Source organism: Nanorana parkeri, unplaced genomic scaffold (assembly GCF_000935625.1).
Source record: "Nanorana parkeri isolate BGI_ZX_2015 unplaced genomic scaffold, ASM93562v1 scaffold33, whole genome shotgun sequence".
In the NCBI taxonomy this organism is placed as follows: domain Eukaryota; kingdom Metazoa; phylum Chordata; class Amphibia; order Anura; family Dicroglossidae; genus Nanorana; species Nanorana parkeri.
The window spans coordinates 1881176-1907139 of record NW_017306301.1 but is presented as its reverse complement, the minus strand read 5'-3'; the positions used below and the strand labels follow the sequence as shown (position 1 = coordinate 1907139).

The 25964-nt window shown below is 41.0% G+C and overlaps 1 protein-coding gene across 2 annotated transcripts in view; it reads right to left on the bottom strand.

The window, feature by feature from the left end:
* Positions 1-8682: 8682 nt before the first annotated feature.
* Positions 8683-25964, bottom strand: part of ZNF385A (zinc finger protein 385A) — a 185728-nt gene continuing 168446 nt past the window's right edge. For both annotated transcript variants that reach the window (XM_018568985.1, XM_018568992.1), the window contains 4 exons: positions 13888-14163; positions 12321-12499; positions 10839-10934; positions 8683-8914 (listed from right to left, as the gene is read on the bottom strand). In XM_018568985.1, the coding sequence (XP_018424487.1) occupies positions 8687-8914; positions 10839-10934; positions 12321-12499; positions 13888-14163 (779 nt within the window). In that variant the 3' untranslated portion in view covers positions 8683-8686. The remainder of the gene's footprint in view (positions 8915-10838; positions 10935-12320; positions 12500-13887; positions 14164-25964) is intronic.

Sequence of the window (25964 nt, the reverse complement as noted above, 5' to 3'; positions counted from 1 at the left end):
GAACACATGCCTTTAATCTGCCAGACCATCTATTTATGGCAAAGTCTGAGCATGGGCACTTTAGTTAGTTAGTACTATCTCTATGAGCAAGCACTGCAAGATGCAGGTGATATGACCCACAACTTTGCAGTGTCTACACATGGTAAAAATGTTTAAAACTGTACAACCAACGCATTGGGAGATTTCACAGGCTTGAGATCCAGGGACTCTGGTGCACACATCTCCTAGGTGCCCAGTTCCAGCAATGTTAAAAATTAGAAGTTGTATCAAATCATATTAATATTTGCAATGGCTTTAAGGATACTCACTGCTGTGCAGGGTGGGTGGCAGCTTTGTCACTACACAGCTTCAAAACCCTTAGAGAACCTACATTCCCTGCACCCCCTGATGTATTATACTGATGAAGGAATTGTTTCTTGCTGTCAATAGAACACGGTTAGGTGCTGGGACATGCTGTTTCTCAGTATCTAGATCGTACAAAGCTGCCTTGCTCATTAGGTGGTTGACAATTTTCTCAACTGTTTCCTGTATAATTCCACATGCAAGGAAAATTAAAATGTACACTTGTTTTCCTCCATTTATGACTTGACGGATACACCCAGTGCTCTGGATTTTGTCTAGAAAGATCACTCTGTATATTTGGCTACAAAATAGCACAATAGGAAGGCGTGCACTGGGATATTTCTGACAGTGAAGCTTGAAAACTGTAATCACAACTTGACTTGATTTGTATTTAGAAAAACTGTAAGACTCCCTTTAATTACAACGCAAGCACTACACATTTCCCACACACACATAAACCAAATAAAAACGTATTACTGCATGAGGCTGTGGATTACAGCAGAGGAAGGGGTGACCTCACAGGCCATAAAAGTTTAATATAATTGGACCCTTTTCCACACACTTTCTGCCTTGTTTTTCCTCTGTGTGGGCTTACAGAATGATTCACTTGGCCGATGGGATAAAGTGTCCACCATGGCAACCAAATACATACACATGCTGTACATTATTAAATAAACTACAACAGCTGTCCCAGTTACTGTAAGAATTAAAAAAAAAACACAAAATTTCTTTAAAAATAAATATTTATTTAATTTGTTTTTCCAATACAGTGCTGGAGATGCTAGAAGCCCACAGTGCAATACTAAAGAGTAGCCATGAGTGCAGCTTGGACGCAAGTGTTTGGAGTGATCATACCAATGAACTGGTCTACTTTGGTTTACTATTCTGAAATATTTACCTTTTAAAGCTTAACTCCAGGCAAACATGTAACTACAAAGATAAAATAGGTTTCTTATAGTTATTCTATCTGCCAAATATTTGTAATTCTTTCCATCCAGACCTGAGATTTACAGAGCTCCACCACACAGCTTTGCCCTGCAGGGCACAATGAAAGACCTAATTTCTCACTAATACGGTTAAATAACACTTACAGGTCTTTTGCATACAAATATTTGGTAACAGTATAATTTTTCCATACAAGCTGTATTTTTATTTACCTTGAGCAGCAGTCAGTTACTTTGCCTAGGCTAAGATGATGTCACCAGTCTGCTGTAAGCAAGAAAATGCTCCAGATACCGGAACTTACGTTCACAGGGAGATTCCCTCTGACCGGCAGTGCCCTGATGGAGCATGGAGCCGGCTTTTCGGCCAATCAGGAAGCCGGGAGGTGGGTCATGAAGCTGGCTTCCTGACTAATCAGGAAGCCGGACGGCACGTTATGACCCTCCTCCAGCTTCCTGATTGGCTAGGAAGTCGGCTTCACTTGTTGCTAGGCAGCCTGGCTTCCTGACCAATTAGGAAGCTGGGTGGTATGTTATGACCTGCCGCCCAGGTTCCTGCTTGGTCAGGAAGCCAGGATGCGTTGGAACGTGAAGCTCCAGGTTGGCATCTTGCTCCCTTTTTAAATATTGGAACTACCGTAGCCCTCCGCCAGTCACTCGGAACTCTACCAGTCATTAGAGAGTCCTTAAAAATGAGGAATAATGGTCTATTTATAACCTCGCTTAGTTCCTTAAGTATCTTGGGGTGTAGATTGTCCGGTCCCAACGCTTTAATTGCATTAAGTAGACTAAGTCTTTGTTGTATCCCGGGTTCCGTCAACCACTTGGCTATATTTATGTTCTTTCCTGATAAGCCAGGCCCACAGTACCCGGGGATGCGGTATTGGTATTCAGTATTGGGGAGTACCGGAAAGAAATTATTGGTACTCAATACCGAAAAACCAGTTTCGGTGCATTCCTAGATAGATAGGTAAATAGATAATGGATAATAGACAATAGCACAACCTCATTCCAGCAGATCTTCACAGCTCTGGACTGAAGTTTAATTGCAGACCAGGCACTTGCACCTCTTTGCACATTTTTAAAAGGGCCATGTCGCACGAGCGATTTTGAAGTATCGATACTTCGCAGCTATGGAATCACTCATCAGCAGGTTTTTTTCTCTGTGAAAATTTGAATTGTCGTCAATAACATGTCCATTTTACAGAATTGTTACCGGTACTAGATTTCTGGGAAACCTCATCTGCCATATATTCCCCACTCCCCCATTAATGTTATACTGTCTAAGTCCGTTTCTATTACCCTCCCAAATTTGGTATCATCAGCAAACACTGAAACATTGCTATTCACACCCTCCCCGATGTCGTTAATAAACAGGGTGAACAGCATGGGACCCAGCACAGAACCTTGAGGCACACCACTCATGACACTAGCCCAGTTTGAAAAGTATGTACTGTATACAGTAGGGGTGGTAAAGTGAATACTGAATTCAGGAGCCAGTCTGTCCAATCCAGGAGCCAGCAGGACTTTTTTTTAGAAGCCAGCTTTATTGACAGATGTAATTTTTAAGGAGCCATGGCTACCTAATCTTGGGATTTTGTCCAGGACTGATATACATTTTGCCTGTTTTCCAAGGTATATTTCCCTAGAAAAGGTTTAGGATACAAGCCCCATGATATAATTCTTTATCCTTAATGCAGAAAACCATGATTGTTACCCTTTTTCCCTTACAGAATGGACCACAACCAAATCTGATAATTCAGTACTGGGTGGATATCAGGTTATTGCAGCACAATTTGGCAACTTTTTTTTTCTGAGAAGCGTTACCTGGACTTTCTAACACCATGCCCATTGTAGACGCTCCTGCCCTGTTCAGCTTCCAGGTAATCCCAGAGCATGCGGGATGAAAACAACTGTTGGCCAACCATTGTACACTCAAGCTGCGTATTGTGTCCATGTAACAACATGTCCAATATGACTGATTGTGCCAGTTTTGGATACATCTGTAACTTTGCTGTAGCCCAGTTTGAACCTGAGATCAATGGTCAGATTATTATGTGTACAGGTGGTTCTATATAAAGTAAATAAGCTCATTTATACAAAAAAAAAACCCCAAACATTTAAAAGTATTTTCTTTCCGCTGATTTTAATCAAATGACACAGACATGGAACCTGGCAATAGTTTCATGATCTGCAAATCCAGAGAAATGCAAGCCAAGATTGGCTCTGTACTTCCCGAGTTATCACAACTGGTTAGTAAGGCCACTTATCACATTAATGCTGCATTCACATCTGGATGAGAGTGTTTACAGGGGATTTTGGAGCTTTTTTATGTGTTTTCGTGCATTTAATGATGCTTCAGACTCTAGCCAATGGAAAGCTAGGTACTAGAATAAGGAGTTGTTTAGCCTTAAAAACGCTCCTGCTCCAGTGTTTTTCAGGAGCCTTCAATGAAGTGAAGTCTATGGGGCAAAAAGTAGTTCATGCATGAAAAATCATATGTAAACAGGTACAATTTAAAAGCATGGGATTTTGGTTGGTGAGTGTTCTGGAGCTTAGAGCTTCAAGCTACAAAACTCTCAGGTCTAAATCAGGGATAAGGCCCCATTCACACCTAAGACTTTTATTCCTTAAATGCCCAAGCGCTACAATCCTCACCATGAGGAATCCCATTGTTTTCAATGTTCACATCTGAAGATTCTGTTGCTTGTAGCAAAACACATAGCTCAAAAAGTACATGAGTCAAGCAGAGTCAAGCATTTTGGCCTCAATAGATTTTGCCTATAAAACTGAAAACAATGACCAAAGACCCTCAGTGTGAATGGGGCCTAAAGGGCCACTAGGAAGGCTTGGAGAGCAGGAGGAGCTGGGAACATGCTTGGCTTGACTTTTGACAGGAAACTTTGGATTATTATATATATATATATATATGTATATATATATATATATTCAGCTTCCTTTATCTCTTTTTATTGTGCATGACATGAGAATAATGCATTATTTCATCATATATGCTCATTTTAACAGGTTTCAGGTTAAGCATAAGTCCACAGCTTAAATGTGGGTTTTGGGTGGATTGACCATTTAAAAGTTTTATGATAGTAGGCTGTAAGACTTCTCAAATTGATTAGCACAAATAGCATAATATGTAAAGTGCAAAAACTCAGGACAACCCATCAATTTTATTTGTCTTAAAGATAGATCGGTGAAGGACTGATTCTAATTGGTTGGAGCTGAACATTGGTATTCTTCTATAGGCCTATAGATCTATTTAATTTTTGTTTTTTAAGTGCCACGAACAGGGATATTAGAAAGGAACTCCACAGGTAAACGTTTCTGCTTTTCATTGCAATATAGTGGGGAAATGTTCAAGCCTCTGTCTGGTTTCTGCTCGTGTCCACACTGGGAAGATTCTTTGTGTGGTCACTGGCACAGGAAGTAAGGATATAGCATTTTTAGTACATACGAAAAATTGCAGAAGCCCCTGTCAGAGTTTCACAAAAGGGTGAAGAGTTTGAAAAAGGCTGGAGAAGTGAACAATCTAGGCCAAATAGCTGGATTGGAAAAATTGTCCAATTCAGTTCAGCTATGTTGTCCTAAATTGTTCACTTCTCCTGCCTTCTCCAAACTTTTCACCCTTTAGTGAATAACCCTGTAAAAGTTTGTTAGGGAGTTTTCCCCACAACTGCTGGGTAATCATTGGAGCAGAAAGTAAGAGGAGTTCCACTTTAAGGCTGATGGGCATTGTTACTGCAGATTGAAAAGAACTACCAACAATAGCAGCAAACAGCAAGGAAAATCTGCAGTGCAGTAAGAATTCCAGCACTTGTGATGCACTGAGCAACTTTGCACTCTATTACTTAATAAGGTGGAAATAACAACAGACATATCACGTATGATGAGTGCACCCAACATTGGAACACAAGTAAATAAACTGGTATAGGACATCTACTTTATTGTTTTCATTTTTTTTTACACAGGGAAACAGGTGAGTGTGCACTGATTTCTTAACATCACATCAGGTTCGGAACTATGAGCTCTTTGGCTATTAAAGGGCTGCTTGACAGTGGTCATACAATGGCTTCATCTTGTCCCTAACTTATTGCTACATGTCAGTCTATTGACTACAATTAGTTTTATAGCAGCTAACAGAGTCAGTACATGTTAAGTGCACATCATTTACTTTTCATACATTTAGTGGTAATGCCACAATTCCAGCCCTCCCTCAGCTCATTTCCACTGATAAAAGCAGCTGCGATGGCTGGGAGGTGATGTACCGATACATAAATGTCAGTTATGGAGACAAAGAAATACATATGCATCATAGGAAGAATTGCATAGTCTTCAGGAAGAATTCAACTCTCAAATAAATAAGACGATTGTCAAAATACACAAGCCTCTTCTGCAGACAACAAATAATTTGTGCAAGTAGTTTCTAAAGTGGTTAATGTACCTCATTTTAGAATGATGGGACCTCAGCAGAGACATGTTTTAGGTCCTCTCCTGACATCAAAAGCATAAGGCAGAACTAGCTTTGCTGAATGGGCAAAGAATGGCATGGGGCAGATGGTAGGTGGCTGTGTGCTGGACAGAATTAAGATAAAGTCAGTTATCTTTCAGTGCACTCCAGACTATGGGAAAGTGTTTCCTGCTCCCTGTTTTTATAAATGTCAACTATTTTTTAAACAAAGTATATCATTTAGTAATACTGCACATAGACCATAAGCTTAGATCAGAAGTGCTTAAAATGTATGGAGCTAAATATCAGTTCACTATTTTATAGGGCTCACATCTGTCCCTTTTGTGTCTTTTTTTGTTTCTTTTTTTGGGGACCCCAAAAAGTGTTTTTGAAGAAAAAAAACTGTAGTATCCAATTAAACTACTACTATTGTTTACAACACTTGGAGGACTTGCCTCTCTTTGTATTAACAGTGCTTGCAGGGCATGCATCCATCCATGTCTGAAATAATACATTCACGGAATATCATTATTCCAGACTGTTTAATATACAATGTCAGGTTTAAAATCATGTAGCTGTAAGAGGGGAGATCCAGCTCTGTTACTACATGGTGGATCACAAGCTAATATATTTCCATAACCTACACTTAAAATGAGGAAACTTATCAACCTCTAATATAGTGGGGATACGTTTTTGTCACTCTTGGAGTGACCACATATTTTTTTATTGTGGCCTTTTAACCATGCCCCTGGTTCTCACTATGGACTGGTCAAGGATGCAATGTGGTTTGGGCAGTAGTGAACTACACCCTGTTTCAGTGCTTAGCAGGGATACCCACCACAATGATATCAAGAGTTCAAAAGAAGCTAACAGCAAGACTGCACCGCATACAGTAGGTGCTTGAAAAAGCTAATTTCAGGTTGGTTGGTTGGCATGGCCTATTCTATATCACCACCCTTTGTACCATGGTATTTCATCAATCCAAGACTTAAAGTAAACTTGCCACAAACAGGGATATTTTAATTCTAAGCATATGATAAAAATGCATAAACAAAGGTCACTTTAAGTGAACTGCATGTCCCAGCAATCAGTAGTTCGAGATCTAAGTAGTTGAAATTGTATTGGCCCCACCCCTCCTTTCTTATCAATCATCCTTATTGCTCACCCTAGCAGATTCACTGACCAATAGGAAGGCTTAGTTGGTGGAAGAGCCAGGAACAAGCTCTACTTTTACTGCAAAATAAATATATATAAATTCAGCTGCCCTTATCACTAAGTAAACTGATCATTCTGACATTCAGTTTTCACTGACGGCAAGCCGCATTTTTGTATTTTTTCATCATATACTCAGCATGTATTGCCCAGGTTTGGGACCAGTTCATTTAAACTGGCCATACGTAGGCATGCCTGATGTTAGCCACAAACAGAAGTCCGAGAACTGTACACACTATAGCCATGCTGTAGCTGAACTGATTTTTCCAAAATAATGGGAGATTTATGTGACTGATCTAAATTGTGTCATTGACCTTCTTATCTCATGTTCCTTAGAAAGGAACTCCACAAAGTGCAGATCAGGGGATTGGACGGAGCAAAATATAACATGTCAATTACACCTAGAACAACAATCTGCAGCGTAGGATTTCTACACAGACTTATATGGGTCAAATATACCATATGGGGAGACAGTAGAAAGGGATGCAAGTGCCTGCAAAGGACCCATTGCTTTGATTGCAAATTACCTAATGTATATTCATCACTGGCCACATAATGTAACATATATATATATATATATGGCTTTTGTAAGTTAATACACTCTATAGGCATTCCACACATGATTTGCATGTGTCACCTTCATGATTATGTTATGTGGCCTATTTTGTCTTTCTGAAACAAGTGATATATATAGATATTAATTGCGATAGCTACAGTACATATACAGTACTTGTCCTCCGCACTGGGAGGACACATTAAAACAAACTATAAAAAATCTAAAGTCTATAGTAGGCTTATGTAAGCTGTGACACTCCATCTGCAGCACAATTACCAGCATGTCCTGCTAATAACTGGCTGTAAGGGCATGCTGGGAGCAACTGGAGCACCACAAGCCAACTGCTTCGGGTCTGGTGAGTTTGTACCACAGAGAGTGTCTAAGTGGGACAAAACATATCTATGGCTAAATGGTTCAGTGTTGACACCCTGTGGTCCAAGTGGGAACTGCATAGGAATTTTTTACTACTATTGTACACACGTTCTCATTTTTCTCAGTCGTAAAACAGTCCGGTACAAGACATTTGTTTTTGTAGCGCAGTGATTACAATATGCATGAGCAGATTTAGTAACTGTAAATCAAGAACATATGCTGTTTCCCTGAAGTTATTGTTTAAAAAAAAAAGAAATTTCTGTCTAAAACGGAAACATCATATGAGCCAAGGTTGGAGCAGAGATTGCTAAAGAGCACAAGAGCCAATCATTAAATGCTGACTTTCATTCTCCACAGCATGAAAGAAGTGGCTTATTTAATCAGCAGCACAAACACCCCTCAAGCACTCTAGAACTAGTCTCTATCTTGCTTGTCTTCTGGTTATTTCATAGTCACAGTCTATTGAGCCATTTAACCCAATAAGAATCGAAAATGCCACAAGGTTATCCATTGCTTGAAGCAGACCCTGAGACACTGTTCTCTTACCACTGGCCAAAGTGTCCATTATTCAGGCCTAAGCCTGATGTTTTAAGACCTTCAGAAATCCACAAGTGTCTATTTTGCTGCTTGTGTCTTGGGAAAAGCAGGGTTCATGAGTTGCCAGAGTATTCCAGTTACTATATATTTCTGAGGGTAGAGTTTAGGATGAGCTGTAGGCAGCTGGTCAAGTCCTTGCCTGGTTGTCTAGGTGCAGGTTCAGGTTCCAGTGGATTAGTGAGATAATGTGAGAGAAGAGGAACCTCCTCAATAAGGGGAAAAAAGTATAGTGCCATGTGCAGTTCTGATGGGCCCAGGAGCTGGTCGAAGCATATGGTGTGTCAAGTGTGGAGCTTGAAGAAGCGGAGGAGTTGCACCTGGACGTAAATTTAGAGGAGAAGACACAGCAGCAGCTGCCATCGCAACTGCAAGTGGACTGGGAAGAAGTCCTGCAGAAAGGTTTTTTGAAAGGTCCTTCGAAAACACCAGACTTGCCTGTCAAGAAATGAGAACAGTTATTAGTGTAACTTCTGAATGATATTGAGAATTCTCATTTAAGTAATCTCCACTATAAGCTTCAGTGAAACCTTGGCATATATAAGACATTAAATACCTTATGGGACTGTTAGAGCTAAACTCCAGGGATATATAAGGACACAAATGAATGCAGATTCCGATTTATTAATACCTTTTTAAATGTATTTTTTTAATGCAAGCAGTGTAAGTACCCAAATTGACTTAGGGGGTTATTCCATAGGAGCCGAAGGATCCAGCCGTAGCTTCGGCTGATCCTTTGGCTCTCTATGGCCGCTGGAGCCCTTCGGTTCAGTATTCACTATAGCCCGTACAGCAGCCGAAGGCGGCCCGGCCGAGCCGAAGCCATATGCTTCGACTTGACTGAGCCGAAGTGATAGCCGAAGCATGGCAGACGGTTTGTCGAAGGCCGGCCATAAACCATGCAAATGACCACTGGGCGGAGCCATCCGTGATCTCACGGCTAGCTCCGCCCAGTTGTAATGACAGATCAGCATCCCCAAATGACCTGGGGATGCTGAACTGTCATTAAACAATAATAACTGGGCGGAGCCGGCCGAGACATTTATTGCTATTCTGCCCACGGAGGTACCGAACAGAATAGCCGAGCCGAATGCCGCTCAGTGGCATTCGGCTCTTCACCCACTGCCGTTTAGCCCCAATGTGAATAGGGGCAGACAGCAGCGAGTGTGCTGCCGGAGCTTCGGCACAGCTGATCCAGATGTTAGATTGGCTGAGTCAAAGTCCTTCTGCACTTCGGACCGAAGTGCAGACGGTGTACGGCTGATTTCAGCCGAAGTACTGCTGAAATCAGCCGTACTGAGCCGTAGTGAATAGCCGACCGTTAGTCCCTATACACCAGAGCTCATCCTGGGGGGAGTAGTGCAGTGCAAGGGCATGCTAATAGGAGGGGAGAGCAGACTAACATAGTGATGAGCTCATCAGTCTGCAGCTTCTCTTTTTTATTTTACTGTCCAGTCACAGGGTGGGGTGGGGAAGAGACCTGTAAGTAAAAAATGAAAGTGCCGGTTTCTTCTCCTGCTAGGAGACTATGCTGTATGGCAGAAATACAAATCATTCTGTCAGGTAAAAGAGCTCTCATATAGGTATTTCATCTATGCATTTTTCTGTTTGCCTGTTTGCAAAGTAACATTTGCATTATTTCAAAATTACCTTATTTTTTTTCATAAAATGGTACATTGTCTCAGTTTAAACATGTGATATATTTTCTAATGTCTACTGTGAATAAAATCTGGATCTATGAGATTTCCAGATCATTGCATTCTGTTTTTATGTAGATTTTACACAGCGCTCCAACTTTTTGGGAATTAGGGTTGTATTTTTTAGGTAGGTATCAGTTCTATCTCTCAGTTGCTTGCCTTTTTTGATAAGCACATTTGATTGATTTAGTCACAAGACAGAGTCTATTGTACATCAATATACAGTTACAATTTTTTTGGACAGTGCACAATCAAGCAATTGACAAAGGGCCTTTTCTCAGCTGATGAATGCGGCACCTGCTGCAGTGATGTGTGATTGTCAGCCACTCCTAACTGCCTGCACTCACAACAAACATCTCCACTGGAAATAAACATCGCTAAGTGGTTTTCAAGCAATTAAAAGTAATTTAATCATTATATTTGATGTAATAACCCTTCACAAAGATTTATTTAACCATTTAGGATGCATCTCAGATGTTTTCTGAATGTTTTTAAACTGCTTATCAAAAGCTTTGATAAGGCTATAGGTGCTAAACCGATAAAGCTGTTCTATATGAGGCCATGACAAGAGCGGTAAAGACATGCATAAGGGCCAGAGACAGAATAATGGGGGTTGATTTTCTCAACAGGATACCAGAATGTTAAAAGAAGTCTCCAATACCAACCGTAAGTTCCTGAAGGGTTTGTTGTTTCTTGTGCCGGCTCAGTAGCGGGTTGGGTTTCCCTGACACTCCATCACGATGTCTGCGGCTTGAGATGTGCTGATACAGAAACACAAACATATTATGTAGTTTATACTGTATATGTATGCTGTAAAAATCCCAGCCTTGTATTGGCCGCTATTCTCTCATTTTAAATGGCGAGTAAGATATGGTATATAAGACTTGTCAAGTCTGTGAAGCAACATGCAATTTACAAACTACAATTATTACATTTTCTGATCTCCATATCAACTTGCATATTCCTATTCCCAGTCATGTTCTAGTGTCCCCTCACCAAATACTAAATAAAACATATGGAAAAGGGTAATTATGTTCTTCTGGAAAGCAGGGATTCTTCAAAGAATAATTGTCATTCAAAGCTGGAGACTATCCAGTGTCTTAAATAACACTTTCAATGGGTTTAATGAGTTTGGAATAAATGGCTCTCTAATATTAGGCAACAGTGTTCTTGGAGGATTCTTGTATTCTGTTGGGGGCCTGCTTGCCATGAGCTGTATGGTTGTACTGTCTCAATGGGTTTAATCAAAACAGAAAAGCGCTAACCATAGGAAGTTACTAGGAAAACATCTACATGTTATGGTTAGTAACTAAAATATTAGCATGTCTTTATTAGCTAAACTTCCAAATTGTCCTTACTTAGTGGCAATTTTTGGGTGTGTATATATGTTCATATTTATATAAAAAATATACATGTAACAACAATCTGGAAGTTTAGCTAATAAAGACATGCTACTATTTTAATATTAATATCTTATTTAATTTTTTTTTTAGTTCCTTTAGTCACCAAATATTTTTTTCCGGTCAGCTAGTGCAATGCACTGAAACTTTCTTTAAATCACCATTACTAAAAAAAAGATCCCTTATTTGAATTTATTTTAACTAAAAGTTAAAAGGCTTGCACTGAGGATGTCTTCTCTTTTAGCTTATATTCAGGAAGGGAGGTACTGTGGTGGGCTTGAGAGAGAGAGAGAGAGAGACCATAGGCTACGAACCACCTGTATTGTGATATTCACTGGTTGTCCAGAGGCAGTAGGAGGGATAGTGGCATTGAGTCAGCAGAAATTAAGCTCTGAAAATTGTTGTTATCCTTAGCAAACTATACATGCAGCACAGAGCAGTGGGTTTGTCACTGAAGTTTAGCACATTGCTGCGTAGTATTTTTTTAAACATTCTATAAGAAACAACTATTGCCAATCCAATCATTTAGGTTTTAATTGAATATTTTTATTGCACGTTCCCTGTATAATTCTTGTAATTCAAAGATTCTATGAGATTCTAATAGCCAAAGAGACCTATATATGACTTTACAAAAGCAATAGCTCTTATGTCCGGTAAGACGTGGCCCAAGTCCTTAAGTTATTTAGGCTCATCATTAGTTCACAGTATAAAGGAATAAAGACATAGTAATAAATACAGCCTGTATACCTGCTTAAGCTGGCCTTCTGAACTGACCCTGACATTACAGATCTCACAGTGAAAAGTCCTCTCTTGGGTGTTGGAATCCACCGTTCCTGTTGACCCACTGTTTAACCCTCCAAGCCGAGGATAGGCCTTTATTGGGCCCAGACCACTTCGAGCTTCAAGGATAGTTTTGTGCTTAGTACCTTTATTTAAAGAAATAATTGCAACATTAAATTATATCATGCTTCCTTGCAAGTTAGAAGACTGTTGAGATGACAGAAAATGACTTTCGATGGCTTCTGTTACACCTGAGCGGTGTCATCAGTCACATGAAGCTCAAAGAAGTACATTAGCTTTTAATGTGGCAGAATCGTGTGTTTTGGCCTCATAGACTTTATTGAGAGAGCCTGAAAAAAATGCATAGTTACACACATTTTGTAGGCACTCCCAGTCTATGGGGGTCAAAAATGCACAATTCTGCTCCTGTATTACAAGTTGCACATAAAAACACTTGATAAAAGCACATAGACATGCACAGAAAAAACACATCTATATCGCCCTGCTACGATGATGCTAAGCTGTGAATGGAACACTTAATGTACAGTTTTTCACTGTCATGCTTACCATAGTTTACTACACAGTTCCAAATGGTCCCTGGTTTGAAAGGACAGCTCATCTTTTGGGCACCGATTTTTCTGTCCTAATTTAGCCCCAAACAGTCACTCTTTTAGGTATGATATCAAAGAGCAGGTGTGTATGGACTAAGAACTGAGGTAGATTCATGTTAGAGTTTGAATGTATAGAGGATAATGGGTCATTCCCACTCATCTGCTTTATATTCTTAAGTTTGCTTGAAATATAGGTGGATTTAGTTAAAAAACATCTCTAAGCTAACCCAACTTCTTTTTTATGACCTTTATGTTATTTTGTCATAATTTTTGTTGTGAATTCTCTGAAATACCACTGTGTTAATGTAAATTATGTTTTATTTGAACACAGAGTATGGATCTTTCTTTCTATAAGATATGACGTTTGACCAGGGGAATGTTGAAGATGGCAACACATGTTGCAGACTGTACAACCACATCTATGTAGTGTGAGGAACTACCTGACTAATGTTAGGTTAAAGAGCAACTAAAGTTTACTGTCTTCCTCAGACATCTTGATTGGCCAGCCAGAGATTATGTAACCTCCATCATCAACACTAGAGTTAATTCATTCTTGCATGAAGGCATGCCAAGATTGTACACTATGTTGAGCATGCCCAGCATGTATAATCTAAAGAAGTTTGCTAGCAGGCAGGTAAGAGGCTTTAATTGCAGTTGGCACACAGTATTTCTCTTCTGCAATAAAACCCCTTCCTGCTAGCATTGTTTTATAATTTAATATAAAGTGCTACTTTAAATAAATGGTTTCAGTTGGTCCTCACGCTGCATAGCTGTTGGTAAATCTTAACTAGGCTACACACAGTTACATCTTATGTTTCTATTTTTCTCCCTATTAGATATTCGGGAAGTATGTTTGTTTGCCTTTGTTATATGTGCATGGAACTTGCAAGGATAGTTATAGTTTTTCAGACTCTTGGCCTTACCTTTGTTGTGGGCCTCCAGTTGTGATAGTGAGTTTACAGAAACTTTGCAGAGGGCACAGTACAGTAATTTCTTTGCTTTATCATCGTCACCCTCTGTAGTTGATGTGCTTGTTCCGCTGCTGGCAGGATCAGAAAAGGAAAGAGGTTTTGCTTCTCCCATTTCCTCAGATGTGGATTCCAGGAATCCAGATATGGCAGGGACAACGGTTTGATGGGTGATCATTGTCTCTGGAATCTCAGATGAACACAGGTCTGTGCTGTCAATTCCCTGATGATCTGGTGTCAGAAATAAAATGCAACATGTTCATAATTTTATTAATTTTTTTTGCTTGCGTTAGGTTAAATAGGAAGTATTGAAAATTAATAGCTCACATTTTCAGCCAGGAGGTGGAGCACTTGACTCCTTTTCACATGATTACCTGCCTAACATTTACTGCTTTACTGAAAAAGCCTGTTTACATAGCAGAAGCTGAAATACACACATGAATGAATCAGCGGAATTACCTATCTATCCCATTTTCCCCCAACTCCCCTTTTCTCCTTCTGTATCTCTCCATATACAGTTTCACAGATATTATATTTGTAAAATAGACATTTTATTTAAATAATAAAAACTATACAAAACTTATAAGGTAAAACTGACTCAAAACGTTTGTGAATGATCTCTTTTATCCAGGTCATGATATAACTAGCAGTAGTTGGTAACATTCAGTTGGTTCTGTAATGTTGAAGACAATTTGCAGTTTATCCAAGCCACTTCTGATAAGTGTGCTCCCCCATGCAAATAGGAGAGGCCCGTTTTCATAGTAGCTGGCTCTGACCCACCCCTCCAGGGCCCAACTATTGTCTCATTACTTCGATGGGCAGCCTCGCTAGAAGTTGGTCAATATTTGCACAGAGCAGCTCTGCAAAGCATTAGGAGAACTGTACAGGGACCTGGAGATGCCTCCTCTGCAATAGAAGCCACATATTACTCGATGCTCCCTAACCACAGGTTCTCTTTAAAGTCCAATCTAAACATTGTTTATGCTTTTGGCCTAACTGCATAACAAGTAAAAAAAAAAAGAAGGCTTCAATTGGGCTTTAAATAAGGACACAGCACCTAGGCTTCAAGTATCAAACCTAATTTAAAAGAGAAAAAATGATATTGGTCATAGGAAACAGATTTCGAACAATCACCAGAAACCAATACAGTAAACTCCCCATTATCCGGCATTCAAGCAACCGGCAAGAAAAAAAATCAGGGAAAATAATATGTCCTTGATTATTCTTTTTGTTGGTGGCTTGATGCACAGTAAAAAAATGTCGGTTGTTTGGTCCACAGTACACTAAGACATTTCTTACGGAACTAAATTTATTTAGTAACTAAATTCTTTGTTTAAATCTTGCTGCTGGCTGGCTACTAGATTAAGCGGACGGCCGCTGAATGTAAACACTGGGGAGAAGTAGCCAGCCTGCTATTGGCTATTTTAAGTGCAACAACCAATATCAGGCTGGCTATTGAAACTCCGCCTGCCAAGCAAAGGCACAGACCTGAGAGAGAACTTTCTCAATCAAGTCGGCTCCTCTGCTCATTGGGTGGGGTTTAAATGGCCAGCTTGCTATTGCTTACATTTACCTGTTGGCTGAGGAAGCTAGCCGGCAGGTGAATGGGGCGGAGGGGTGGTTGCTTGAGAGTCACTATTATCGCTCAAGGAACCAGAAACTACAGTTATATGGCACCTACCGATCCCTGTGGGTGCCGGATAACTGGGAGTTTTCTGTATTCTTTTAGACACAAGTAATGCTAAATTGAGATTATTTGCTTATATTACTGAAATAATAACATTTGAAAACACTGTTAAAAGAGTTTATGTGCTTTTTCTCCAATGCACATCAGACATCCTGTCCACAAGCCATGAATGCCTCTATAAAATGCCAAACAATGCCAAAGACCTGCATTGGACCATACCACAATCACAAATATTGTACTTGTACATGTTAACACACTCATCATTTGTCACTCATCATTTGTATCATGTATCCTTGCTGCTGAGGCCCCTTATTGACAGTAAATGTAACATTTTCCTGGTAAAGAAGGGACAGTAAAATGATAAATGAGGCGAGAAAGGGAATCTCCACGCAGGCTATAATTTTACTATATGTTTTTGAAGTGGAGAGAAGCATCGGGCCGATGCTTTATGCTCTGTGGCTGGTCTTGTCAGAGAAAGAGAAATACTGTTTATTATTGTTGCTATGTGACTAAATGATTCTGTGTGCAAAGGTTTTTGGCCAGGATGCAAGGTGTGTTACTTTATGACAGAGATGTTGAATTTCTTGGCAGGGGAATGGCCGACACTTGCAGATGAAGTGAGCAAGGCACTGGAGAGATGCCGAGCCAAAAAGCAAGTGTATGAGAGAACTCTGAATATACAGAAACACAGTGTGTTGGGTGGCCATACATACAAAAAACTCTAACAGAGAAAGAACAATGATTAGAGATTTGCCTTGTCACTAGGCTCTGCCATATCCTTTATCCTCAACTACCTGACCTATGTATGGGTAATTTTATGTATGAATACAGGGGGAAGACTCATTCCATTTCAAGACAATTTCCAACAAGCCAAAGAGAAGTTTTAGTTATTTCTTGTGCGCTACCAAACACAAGTGATACTTGAATCTTGTGCTTTGCTTTATAGGATAGGGCAAAAGTCAAAATGCAATTAAAGATGAAGTTTAAAATGCTAATACTTTGCCTTGCCTGGTTCCTCGTTTCCCTCCACAGCAACATGCTAATCAATTTTTTTTCAATAAAACCTTTATGTTTTCATTATATACCTTATTTTAGGGCTCATCTGCACCAAATGACTTACTGATTTGTTCCTGAGATTTGTGAAGAAACTAAAGGGCTCAGAAGAAACCCACAAGCCTGGGAAAACTATGTGAAACTCATACAGATAGTGGCTTTTGTGGAAACTGAAATCAAGAGTACAGCTTTGCAAGGCAACATTTCTAACCACCACTTAAGCCCCATGCTGCATGTGTGTGTGGAGGCCTTCATTTCCTCCTCTGAAGTGATATCAACAAAATATGTAGTAAGTGTCCCTGTGGGACCTGAACCCAGAGACCGAGCACCGCAGGGCAACTGTTCTAACAACTTCACCTGCATGCTGTGTATAGAGTCCAGGCCCTTCTTTCTTCCACTATAAAAATATAAGCAGAATATGTTAATGGTCTTCTAATCCTGAATAATAACAATCGTTTAGCAGCTGTATGAATATTCTTTAAACAGGTAACTGTGATTTATAATGAGCTGATAAAATGGTATGGTCTGTCCACATGTGGATGCGTAAAGGGAAAACTAAGGCCCTGATAAGTAGTACCATGTGGGGTGAACACAAGGCCAAGACACACTATAAACAATATTACCATTTACATGTAATAAGCCAACATATTAATCCATGTGCTAGAAAAATAACAAGCGAATAGCGGTGATCTATCCCAGTACTGAGGGGATTGGGACTGTCTCTGGCTCCACAGAAACTTTACAGCCTCCGGTAAAAATAGCAACATCTCAAAAGCAAAAAAAGAAACACTGCTTTCAAAGCACTTTTACTGTGTGATGTGTCTGCTGCTATTTTTACCCAGGATTTCAGGCATTTGATATGTAGGTTCCCAGTATGTGTCGGGACACAAAAGGCTCATTCTTAATTCATATCACACAGGGAGGCTTCAATGAACCTATTATAAGGGTGGACACGAGAATAAGGAGAGCGTGCTGTGACCAGAACAGGATTCCAAGACCTGAGACTTGGCCAAAGCAAACACTGTGAGGTGCCTCTTCCTGAGCTCATCGCTTCCACGCTGACATTTATATAGGGCATGCACCCAGCTAATGGCTTAGTCTCATTCTGTCTAATGTCACCCTGCATTCAATGCGTCCAAAGGATATGGCAGAAGTAAACAACCCAATATTAAGGCATCATTCCACCTCTAGTAGAAGTTTTCTGAAGAGGCCAGTATGTTCCTGGAATGTGCAAAGATGGGAGGCAGACAAAGCACTTCACCCATAGAGGCTGCCTCTCCATAAGCCAAGGAGACCTTGCTGGAGAGTGTCAAAGAGCTGAAGCATGTAATGGGCCTTGTAGGGGAATAACAGGCAGGACAGGGAATGCAAATGAGCTGTGCATGGTTTCATAGCATGCATCACTGAGGTTCTAGGCTTGAATCCAGAGGCAACTTTTGGTGATATTTAATTGCAAGCAAGTGCTCTCTGCAGGAGTTATGTCCAGATTCTTATGTTGCCCGGTTTTTCTACAGTTATAATGGGGTTATGTTATGTGGCCATTTACTTACAAAGCTTAGTGCAGTTCTTCTTTAAAAGCAAATATTAGCCAACTGCGATCACTAAAGACCTTGCTTTCTAGACTTTACTGTGTGCTACCTTGCTATTCGTAGCTTTATACCTGCAATTTCCTGTTTAGACTAAAAACTCTTCAGAGCAAGGACTCGAGTTCCTAATGCTACTTCTCTCAAACTGCTTTTTGTTCAAGGTATGTGTCATTTTTTCCATGTGTGTGGCGTCATACACCTGGAAGTATGACTACAGTTACATTATATATTAATGCCGACAGATGTGTACTTTTCTTTTCTTTCTAAGCATATTTAATTCAAGTGATAAAGCAAAGGCTAATTAAGTGTTATTAAAGAAAGTGAATGGTTACGGTTGTTTATACAGAGAATATTTGTGGCTGTTGCGCCAAGCAGAGAACATAGTGCCATACTTGTGAGTAATGGCTGAAAGAATGCAGCAGGGAGAAAGAGCAGTAGGTGATATCCTGGGCTGGAATGATAAGCATGGCTAAAATGGAGGTTTGCTTTTTACCGCTACAAAGGTTCCTGTGCAGTGTCAGCAGTATGAGCAAGAAAGAGAACAGGGGCTCAAGCTGGGTGCTGGTGGGTGAAGGCTGGCATGGAATGATATCTCTGTGTCATAGGATTTGATATGTAGCAGAATGGTTGGACAGAGCGACAGGAAGAAAGAATGCAGAATACTAACAAATGAACATGAAATGAGATAATTCTGCAAGTACACAACAGAGTACAAATCTCCTGGCCTGCCATACCACCCATATGAGGCAAAGCTTAACCTCCCCCTGAGCTCCAGCCGACCTAATATAACTTCACTGAATAGAGACAGGAAGACACCAGGACACTCACAATAAAGACGTTAAGACATTTTTAGTAATTTGGTGTGGAGATTCTATAAGCAAGCTTGTCTCTTCAGCAGTACAGCAAATAATCCATGTGAAATGGTCAGTAACTGCTCTCTATGCATTTCATCATTCCACAATTTATGTGCAGTGAAGGCATTCATTCTGTGGGCTAAACACTGCGAAGCAAAATGGCGTGGGACATCCCGGTCAGGATTTCCCTGCTGTGTGTCTTTTGCTGGGGAGCGTCGCTCTGTCCATTAGTCCGGCTGACTGACTGGTGACTAATAGGGGCAGAAAATAAAGGGCAATCCCAAACGTTATTGTTACTGTAACAGAAGACGGGAAGACATTTTCCAATAGAGACACCTACTCCAGTGACAACTGTCACACACTGGGGAGATTTCCACCTATTTCCTGTTGTGTCTTTGAACAGGAAGTGAAGGGAAATCTTCCCAATGACAGTGGTTGTAATAATTTCCTACTCTTGGCCATGGATTAAGGCAGATTGGGGCCCTAGGCAAACTAGCAGCTTTGCCCTTCCCCCATCATGTTGTCAGACATTGATAAGGACTGTAATAAGTAAAGAGAAGCCATCCCATTTGAATTGTTTATATTGTCATGGCCTATCTGACACCAACTGCCTGCAAGTGCATCCTCTCTTGTGAAATGAGGATGCACTTACCTGTTTTTTTTTGCAGGAGCATGAAGGAAGTAGCTGGGTCCCCAGACATCCACTGGACCTAAGCTCCTGCCCAGTAAGCTTTCTGGAGTATCTAGTAGGGATGCTCCGATACCAAGTACCGTACTCGGTACAAGTACAAGTACAGATACTTTTCGAGCTCCAAGACTAGAATAGAGAAAAATTCAAAAGTTAGGAGGCATCTGTCATGCGTAAGGAGCACACGGAGCTCCTGGGATTTGTACATCCCTGTTTTAATGTATGATTTTGTTTTTATAAATATAAATAAAGGGATGCACCAATACCATTTTTTCGAGTACAAGTACTGATACTTTTCCAATTACTTACAGATACAAGTACTGATACACTTTTGTTTATTGTCATGTGACAGTTTTTCTACAACAAAATGTAGAAAACAACTACCTGCCCGGCACCTGGAACTGCATGTCCCGGGCATCAGGAGATAGGTATTCCACATCCCTGCTGCCCCTCTACTCCCTGCTGCCCCAAGGTCGGGCCTTGGTTGGCCTTGTGGGAAATCCGGCCCTGGCATCCCTAGTATCTAGCTCTGCTGACTTTCAAACTTAACAAGGCTGGCTATAGATAGATACACTTCAAAGCAACCATTTTTTCCCAATATTGACAGAAAATACTACTAATGTGAACCTTTCCTCAGTCAGCTCATTCGTGGTTGGTTAACTAAATGAGTAGGGCATGTTCACTTTCAGAGAGTTTACACTTTGCCCATGAGGTGGAACAAAGTGAGACTTCACTATGCAAAGAATACTCAATCTTGCTCTAGTGAAATAAAAAACAAAACAGGATTTTTGCTTGCACATAATTGGATGAATGAAGTCAACACAACTTAGGTGATCGGATGTAAACGGGCACATGTCCACCTGCATATAGACTAAAGGTGCCCATACACTGCACGATTCTCGTACGAGAATCACGGGAAATCCCGCGATCGTACGAGAATCGTGCAGTGTTCTGGAAGGCGTGTGACCGTTTCTAATGTACGGTCGCACGACTTTTGTATATCGAGCATGTTGGAAAACCAGCCGAGAATCGTACGATTTTCGGCTGGTTTTTAACATGATCGAGAGATCACTGCCAAACGGGCAGATCGTACGTTTTTTTAATTACTTTACGACCCTCGCAAGACAAAGGTTGTAAAGTGTATGGGCACCTTAACATTGAGCTTTCCATCAGGGTCATTGGAAAAACTGACAGGTGCATCTGATTGTAACAACCGTGTGAAATGGGCTAAAAAGTGCTGGCTTCAATTATGCCAGTTAAAAAAGTTTTCCTGTTACATTTGAAAATATGAAAGTATTTTTTTCTCTAATAAATGTCTGATATTGTATGAAAGGACATTTAAATCATGGTGTGCCTGGGACAAATCAATCAATATAATACACTTTGTAATTTATTAATTCCAATACTTGCGGAAACATGTGAGAGGTTGACTTTTTTCACTACCAAAACCCCTACGCTGTACACAACCAGTGCTAGGTTTTTACCCCCGAAACCTCATGTAAAAGCCCAGTCAGGGTTTTGCTGTTAGTGCCCCCATTATAGAGATTGCATCTCAATTCCAGTCCCATTCACTGTTGGCATCAGGTCAAAAGAAGGAAGTGAAATCCCATTGTTGACAGTCACAGGCAGAGTATGAGGTGATGGCACATCTCTCAACAGTGATACCTGTCAAAGGTGAGGGTAAGGCTCATGCATATGGACGTAATGAAATGCTATACAGGATAGTGATAGTGTGCATTTCATACATCAAACACACATGACTTGGTCTGTAAAGTTCATGCGTTTACATGCATGTAGACAAGTAAACATGCATTATTTGACAAGTAAACATGCATTATTTGCTAGTTCTATTTTGATTTTATGGATCTAAACACAGTGCAAGATCTTTGTGCACTGTATGCATGGGACCACATAGCTGCACTCAGATCTGTAAAAATAAAAAACGCCACGTGCATGAGCCCTTAAACCTCATATTACGCTGTTTGCTCTCCCTTCTTGTGTGGTTTCAGAAACAGGAGGTGAAATCTCCACAATGGATACAGAGCCAAGAGAACAAAAATCTGACAAAGAATCTAACTTTGCCTCTTCTCTATCCAAAATAAATACATTTGTTGGCTGGACTACCACATTAAAATAGTTTAATAGGAACTTAGGGTAGAGCTGAAGCCCAAATGCTTTTTCTTAGTTTTAGATAGAGTAAGAGCGAGGGGTTTATAAATCTTGTCAGCTTTTTTTTTGCAATCTGCGTCCCATTGGGGAGATTTCTCATCACTTCCTTTCAAATAGCCAAAACAGGAAGTGAGAGGAAATCCCTTCAGAGAGGGAAATCCCTGGTGGTCAGCCGAACTAGTGTCCCAATTGGAAGATTTCCTATCTATTTCTGTTCCGATGACAACCTAAAATTTCAGATTTCCTTTCACTTTCACCAGGATAAATAGAAAGGGACTTAGGAAGCAATAAAAACCTGATGTTCTAATCCCTCTCCACCCTTTCCAAAACTAAAAAAAAAAAAAAAGTTTTTGATCAGTTGCACTTTCATATAGGAATATTTAGGGATGCCGATTCTGAGTATTTGGGGAGTACTCGTACTCGCCCAGATGCTCCGATACTTACTCCCAATACCGGAACTTCTGGTCAGAGGGAGATTTCCTCCAACTGGCAGTGCCGCGAGGGAACATGGAGCTGGCTTCCAAGCCAATCAGGAAGCCGGCTCCATGCTAGCGGAAGTCCCAGGATCGGTACTGATGCACCAATACCGGTATTGAGTACGAGTACCAATATTTTGCTTTCGGTACTCGTCGATACTGAGTATTGATACCGGTGCTTCCACTGATGACGTGCCATGCAGCTTTCTGATTGCCCGGGAAGCCGGCTCCATGTTGTTTGGCCAGTTCAATTTTGATTGGCCAGGAAACCGGCTTCCCAGCCAATCAGCAGTGAGCTGGCTTCCCAGCCAGCCCGGAAGCCGGCCTGTTAGTAATGACCTGCCTCCCGGCTTCCTGATTGGCCGGGAAACCAGCACCATGCTGATTGGCTGGAAAACCGACTTCCCAACCAATCAGCATGGAGCCGGCTTCCCAGCCAATCGGGAAGCCGGGAGGCGGGTCATTACTCTACATATTTTTGGCCAAAAGTTTGTGCATACTGTTGACAGGGTAATTTGTTTTGTTGCTGGCAGGTGAGCTGGGGTTTTTTGTGTGTTTTGTATGGTCATTAATTGTCGCCTGGCCTCCTGACTGGCCGGCAAGCCGGCTCCATGTTCCTCTACGGCACTGCTGGTCAGAAGAAATTTTCCTCTGACTTGGAAGTTCTGGTATCGGAGCATTTTGGCGAGTACTCTGCCAAATACTCAGTATCGGTGTGATACTGATACTAGTATCGGTGCAAATATAAATATTGGTACATCCCTGAGAATATTTATAGGTAATAAAACAAAACACAACTGAAAATTACATTTTCCTTTTTGATCAACAATATTACCAGCAATGTACATAGATTTTCCTGTAGACTTTCTTCAATTAGCTTTTACTAAGGTGGTTAGAAGATTTGTGTCCTGAATGTACTAGAGTACAGAAACATACAATTATGCCATTGGCAACCTGCTTCTTAGTGCTATTTGTTTAATTCTAAACATTAGAGAGTGAATTTGGCACAAATGACACATATAAATACATGTAATGACATACCTTCCCAGGGGCTTATGACAGCTGGTCAACATTTCCTCCAGAAAACACTGGCTGTCGCTCCAGCCACTGACGCTCATATGTATCAACAACAGCGCATAGACCTGCACTACAGCATGCATTTCCATCCAGCACTGGATGATGAGAAACCTCATATGCCTCAGTAACCTTGTAAAACTTTAATGGCTAATGAAACCAAAGACAAAGCAACATTGGCTGTGCATGGCTTCAGTCCCTGCTGGCAATGTTCTCTGATCCCTTGGTTACTGAAGTATCAACTGGACGACATGCCAGCTAGTTCTGTTCCAGCCATCGTTCTTGTAAAATATGTAAGGGAGTTTTTTTTTTTCAAAGAACAGAATTTCACATGAGGATTTTGCTAGAAAATACAATGTTCTGCAATAATATTTTTGTGAGGATAAAGAAAATGAACTCCCTTTTTACCCATGACACATGCACTGAGAATATTAACTGCCTAATAAAGATGCTAAAAGAAGCACCAAAATATTGCTTTTTTAAACATATATATTTGTTTTATAAATTGTGAGATGTGGGGCTTACCATTGCTCTTTGTATAGTAAAATCCAGGTCGCAGCAGGGGCCAGACATAAGACCTCAGGGCAAGATTGAACAGCTGGGATCCCCGAATGTTATAAAAAGCCAGTAAAGGACTGGACCAACCAGCAACCAGCCAAAACTACGTTATCACTTTTGCTTGGACTAACACTTTAATTCATTCTCCAACTACACACAAGCTGTGGAAACGCAATAATACACCAGCATGCAATCTTGGCGTGCGGAAATATTCTGGAATAGTTTCTTTAAGGCTGAAATGGAAGAATGATCCTTTTGCTGTAAAATGTTTTATACTTTTTAACTTGTTCCCTGCCGGAGGGAACATCAGGGAATGTGTCTGCAGAGCTTGGCAGGCTGTGCGGCCATTCGGAGAGTTAATGCCATAAAAGCGCTTGGACTAGTCATGGGCTCGGGTGCACACAAGTGGAGGCGCACAGCGTTCGCACATGTATGCCTTCGGAGACAGCTTTTGGCAAAGTACCTTTTTATTACTTAATGCAGCCATATGCCATGGATAAAAATATCCCTTTTTTCCTGATGCATATAGCAAAGTGGTGCATATGCGCACTCTCCTCCAACTTAACTGCTGATGGATGTGTGAAAGTTAAAATGATTACTAATTGGGCTGCAGTGTAGAATGAAGTTCATGTATAGGTAGACAGACTCCATCACAGACAATCAAATGTAATCAGACACAGATTTTTGTTTGTGGAAACAAGGGAGCACTATGACATGTTCCTCTCCTTTAGGGGATACTGCGGTGGGAAACAGGCGTTGCGAGGCTTTCAGTGGATATATTTCTCAGGGAACTATCCAACATCTGATAAGTGGCCACAGCTGGAGGAACAATTACCCAATTAACTCTTAAATGTCAGGGATACTCCCTTCCTGTGCTTCCAAACATAAAGAGCAGTTAGGATAGAAATGAAATCAGTAAACCTATATAGTACGGTATCAGGATACATGCACCTGGTGTTCTCTTTCTTAAAGCAGAACTGATAGAGTAAAGCTGGCCATACACCTATAAGGTGCCGCTGTCAAAATACCTGAAAAATCTGATTGGATGCAGGCATTGTTCAGGTGTTTTAAGAGCCAACGGGGTCGACTAGCAAGATACTGAAGCTTGGCCCAGGTGGAGATTACTCCATGCACAGTTTAGCATAGATGGAGGAATCTGTTGCACTTTTTCTACCTGACCAGAGAAAATCTGCAGATAATCTATAGGTGTATGGCCAGTAAAGGGAGAGTTAAAACCCGACACGGGTGCCTCTGCGACAGACGGCCATTAGGATTTTTTCCTTGTAACTTTGATTAAGCACACCATCCAGACATCCACCCTAAGGGCTTGTTCACACGTCGTCTGGATTGTGTCCGGACCAGAACCGTGCACTCCTGCACCCAAAATGCATCCCAATGTATCCCTATGTGTTTTATGGGCTACAGTTCTCACGTGTGCAGTCCGTTCCTGTCTGGACAGAGAAAATACTGCATGTCACATTTTGTCCGGTCACGGTCCAAAAAAAGCGTCAAAAACGCACTGCACGCATAGCACCGCGTCTACAGATCTGCTTCAAATCTGGACCAGAAAATCGTGTGAACAAGCCCTAAGACCTTAGGATTGGGTTCCCCCGCAGCATTGAGTGACCTCATCATCCTGCATGGAGACAGATACCAAATAAGACACTGTCTTATTATTTTTTTTGCAGGAAAAAAGACACTAGGTCTTATTTTCGGGGGAGGTCTTTCCTGGCTGGGGGAGGAGTACTCACAGGACTCGAAGTTGGCGGATGATATGCAGCTTCCATCGGGCGTGTGGGCGGGCTGGCGTGTGGGCGGGACGGGAGCTGCGGCCGGCTGGCGTGTGGGCGGGGATGGGAACTGCGGCCGGTCTTTACATTTAAAATT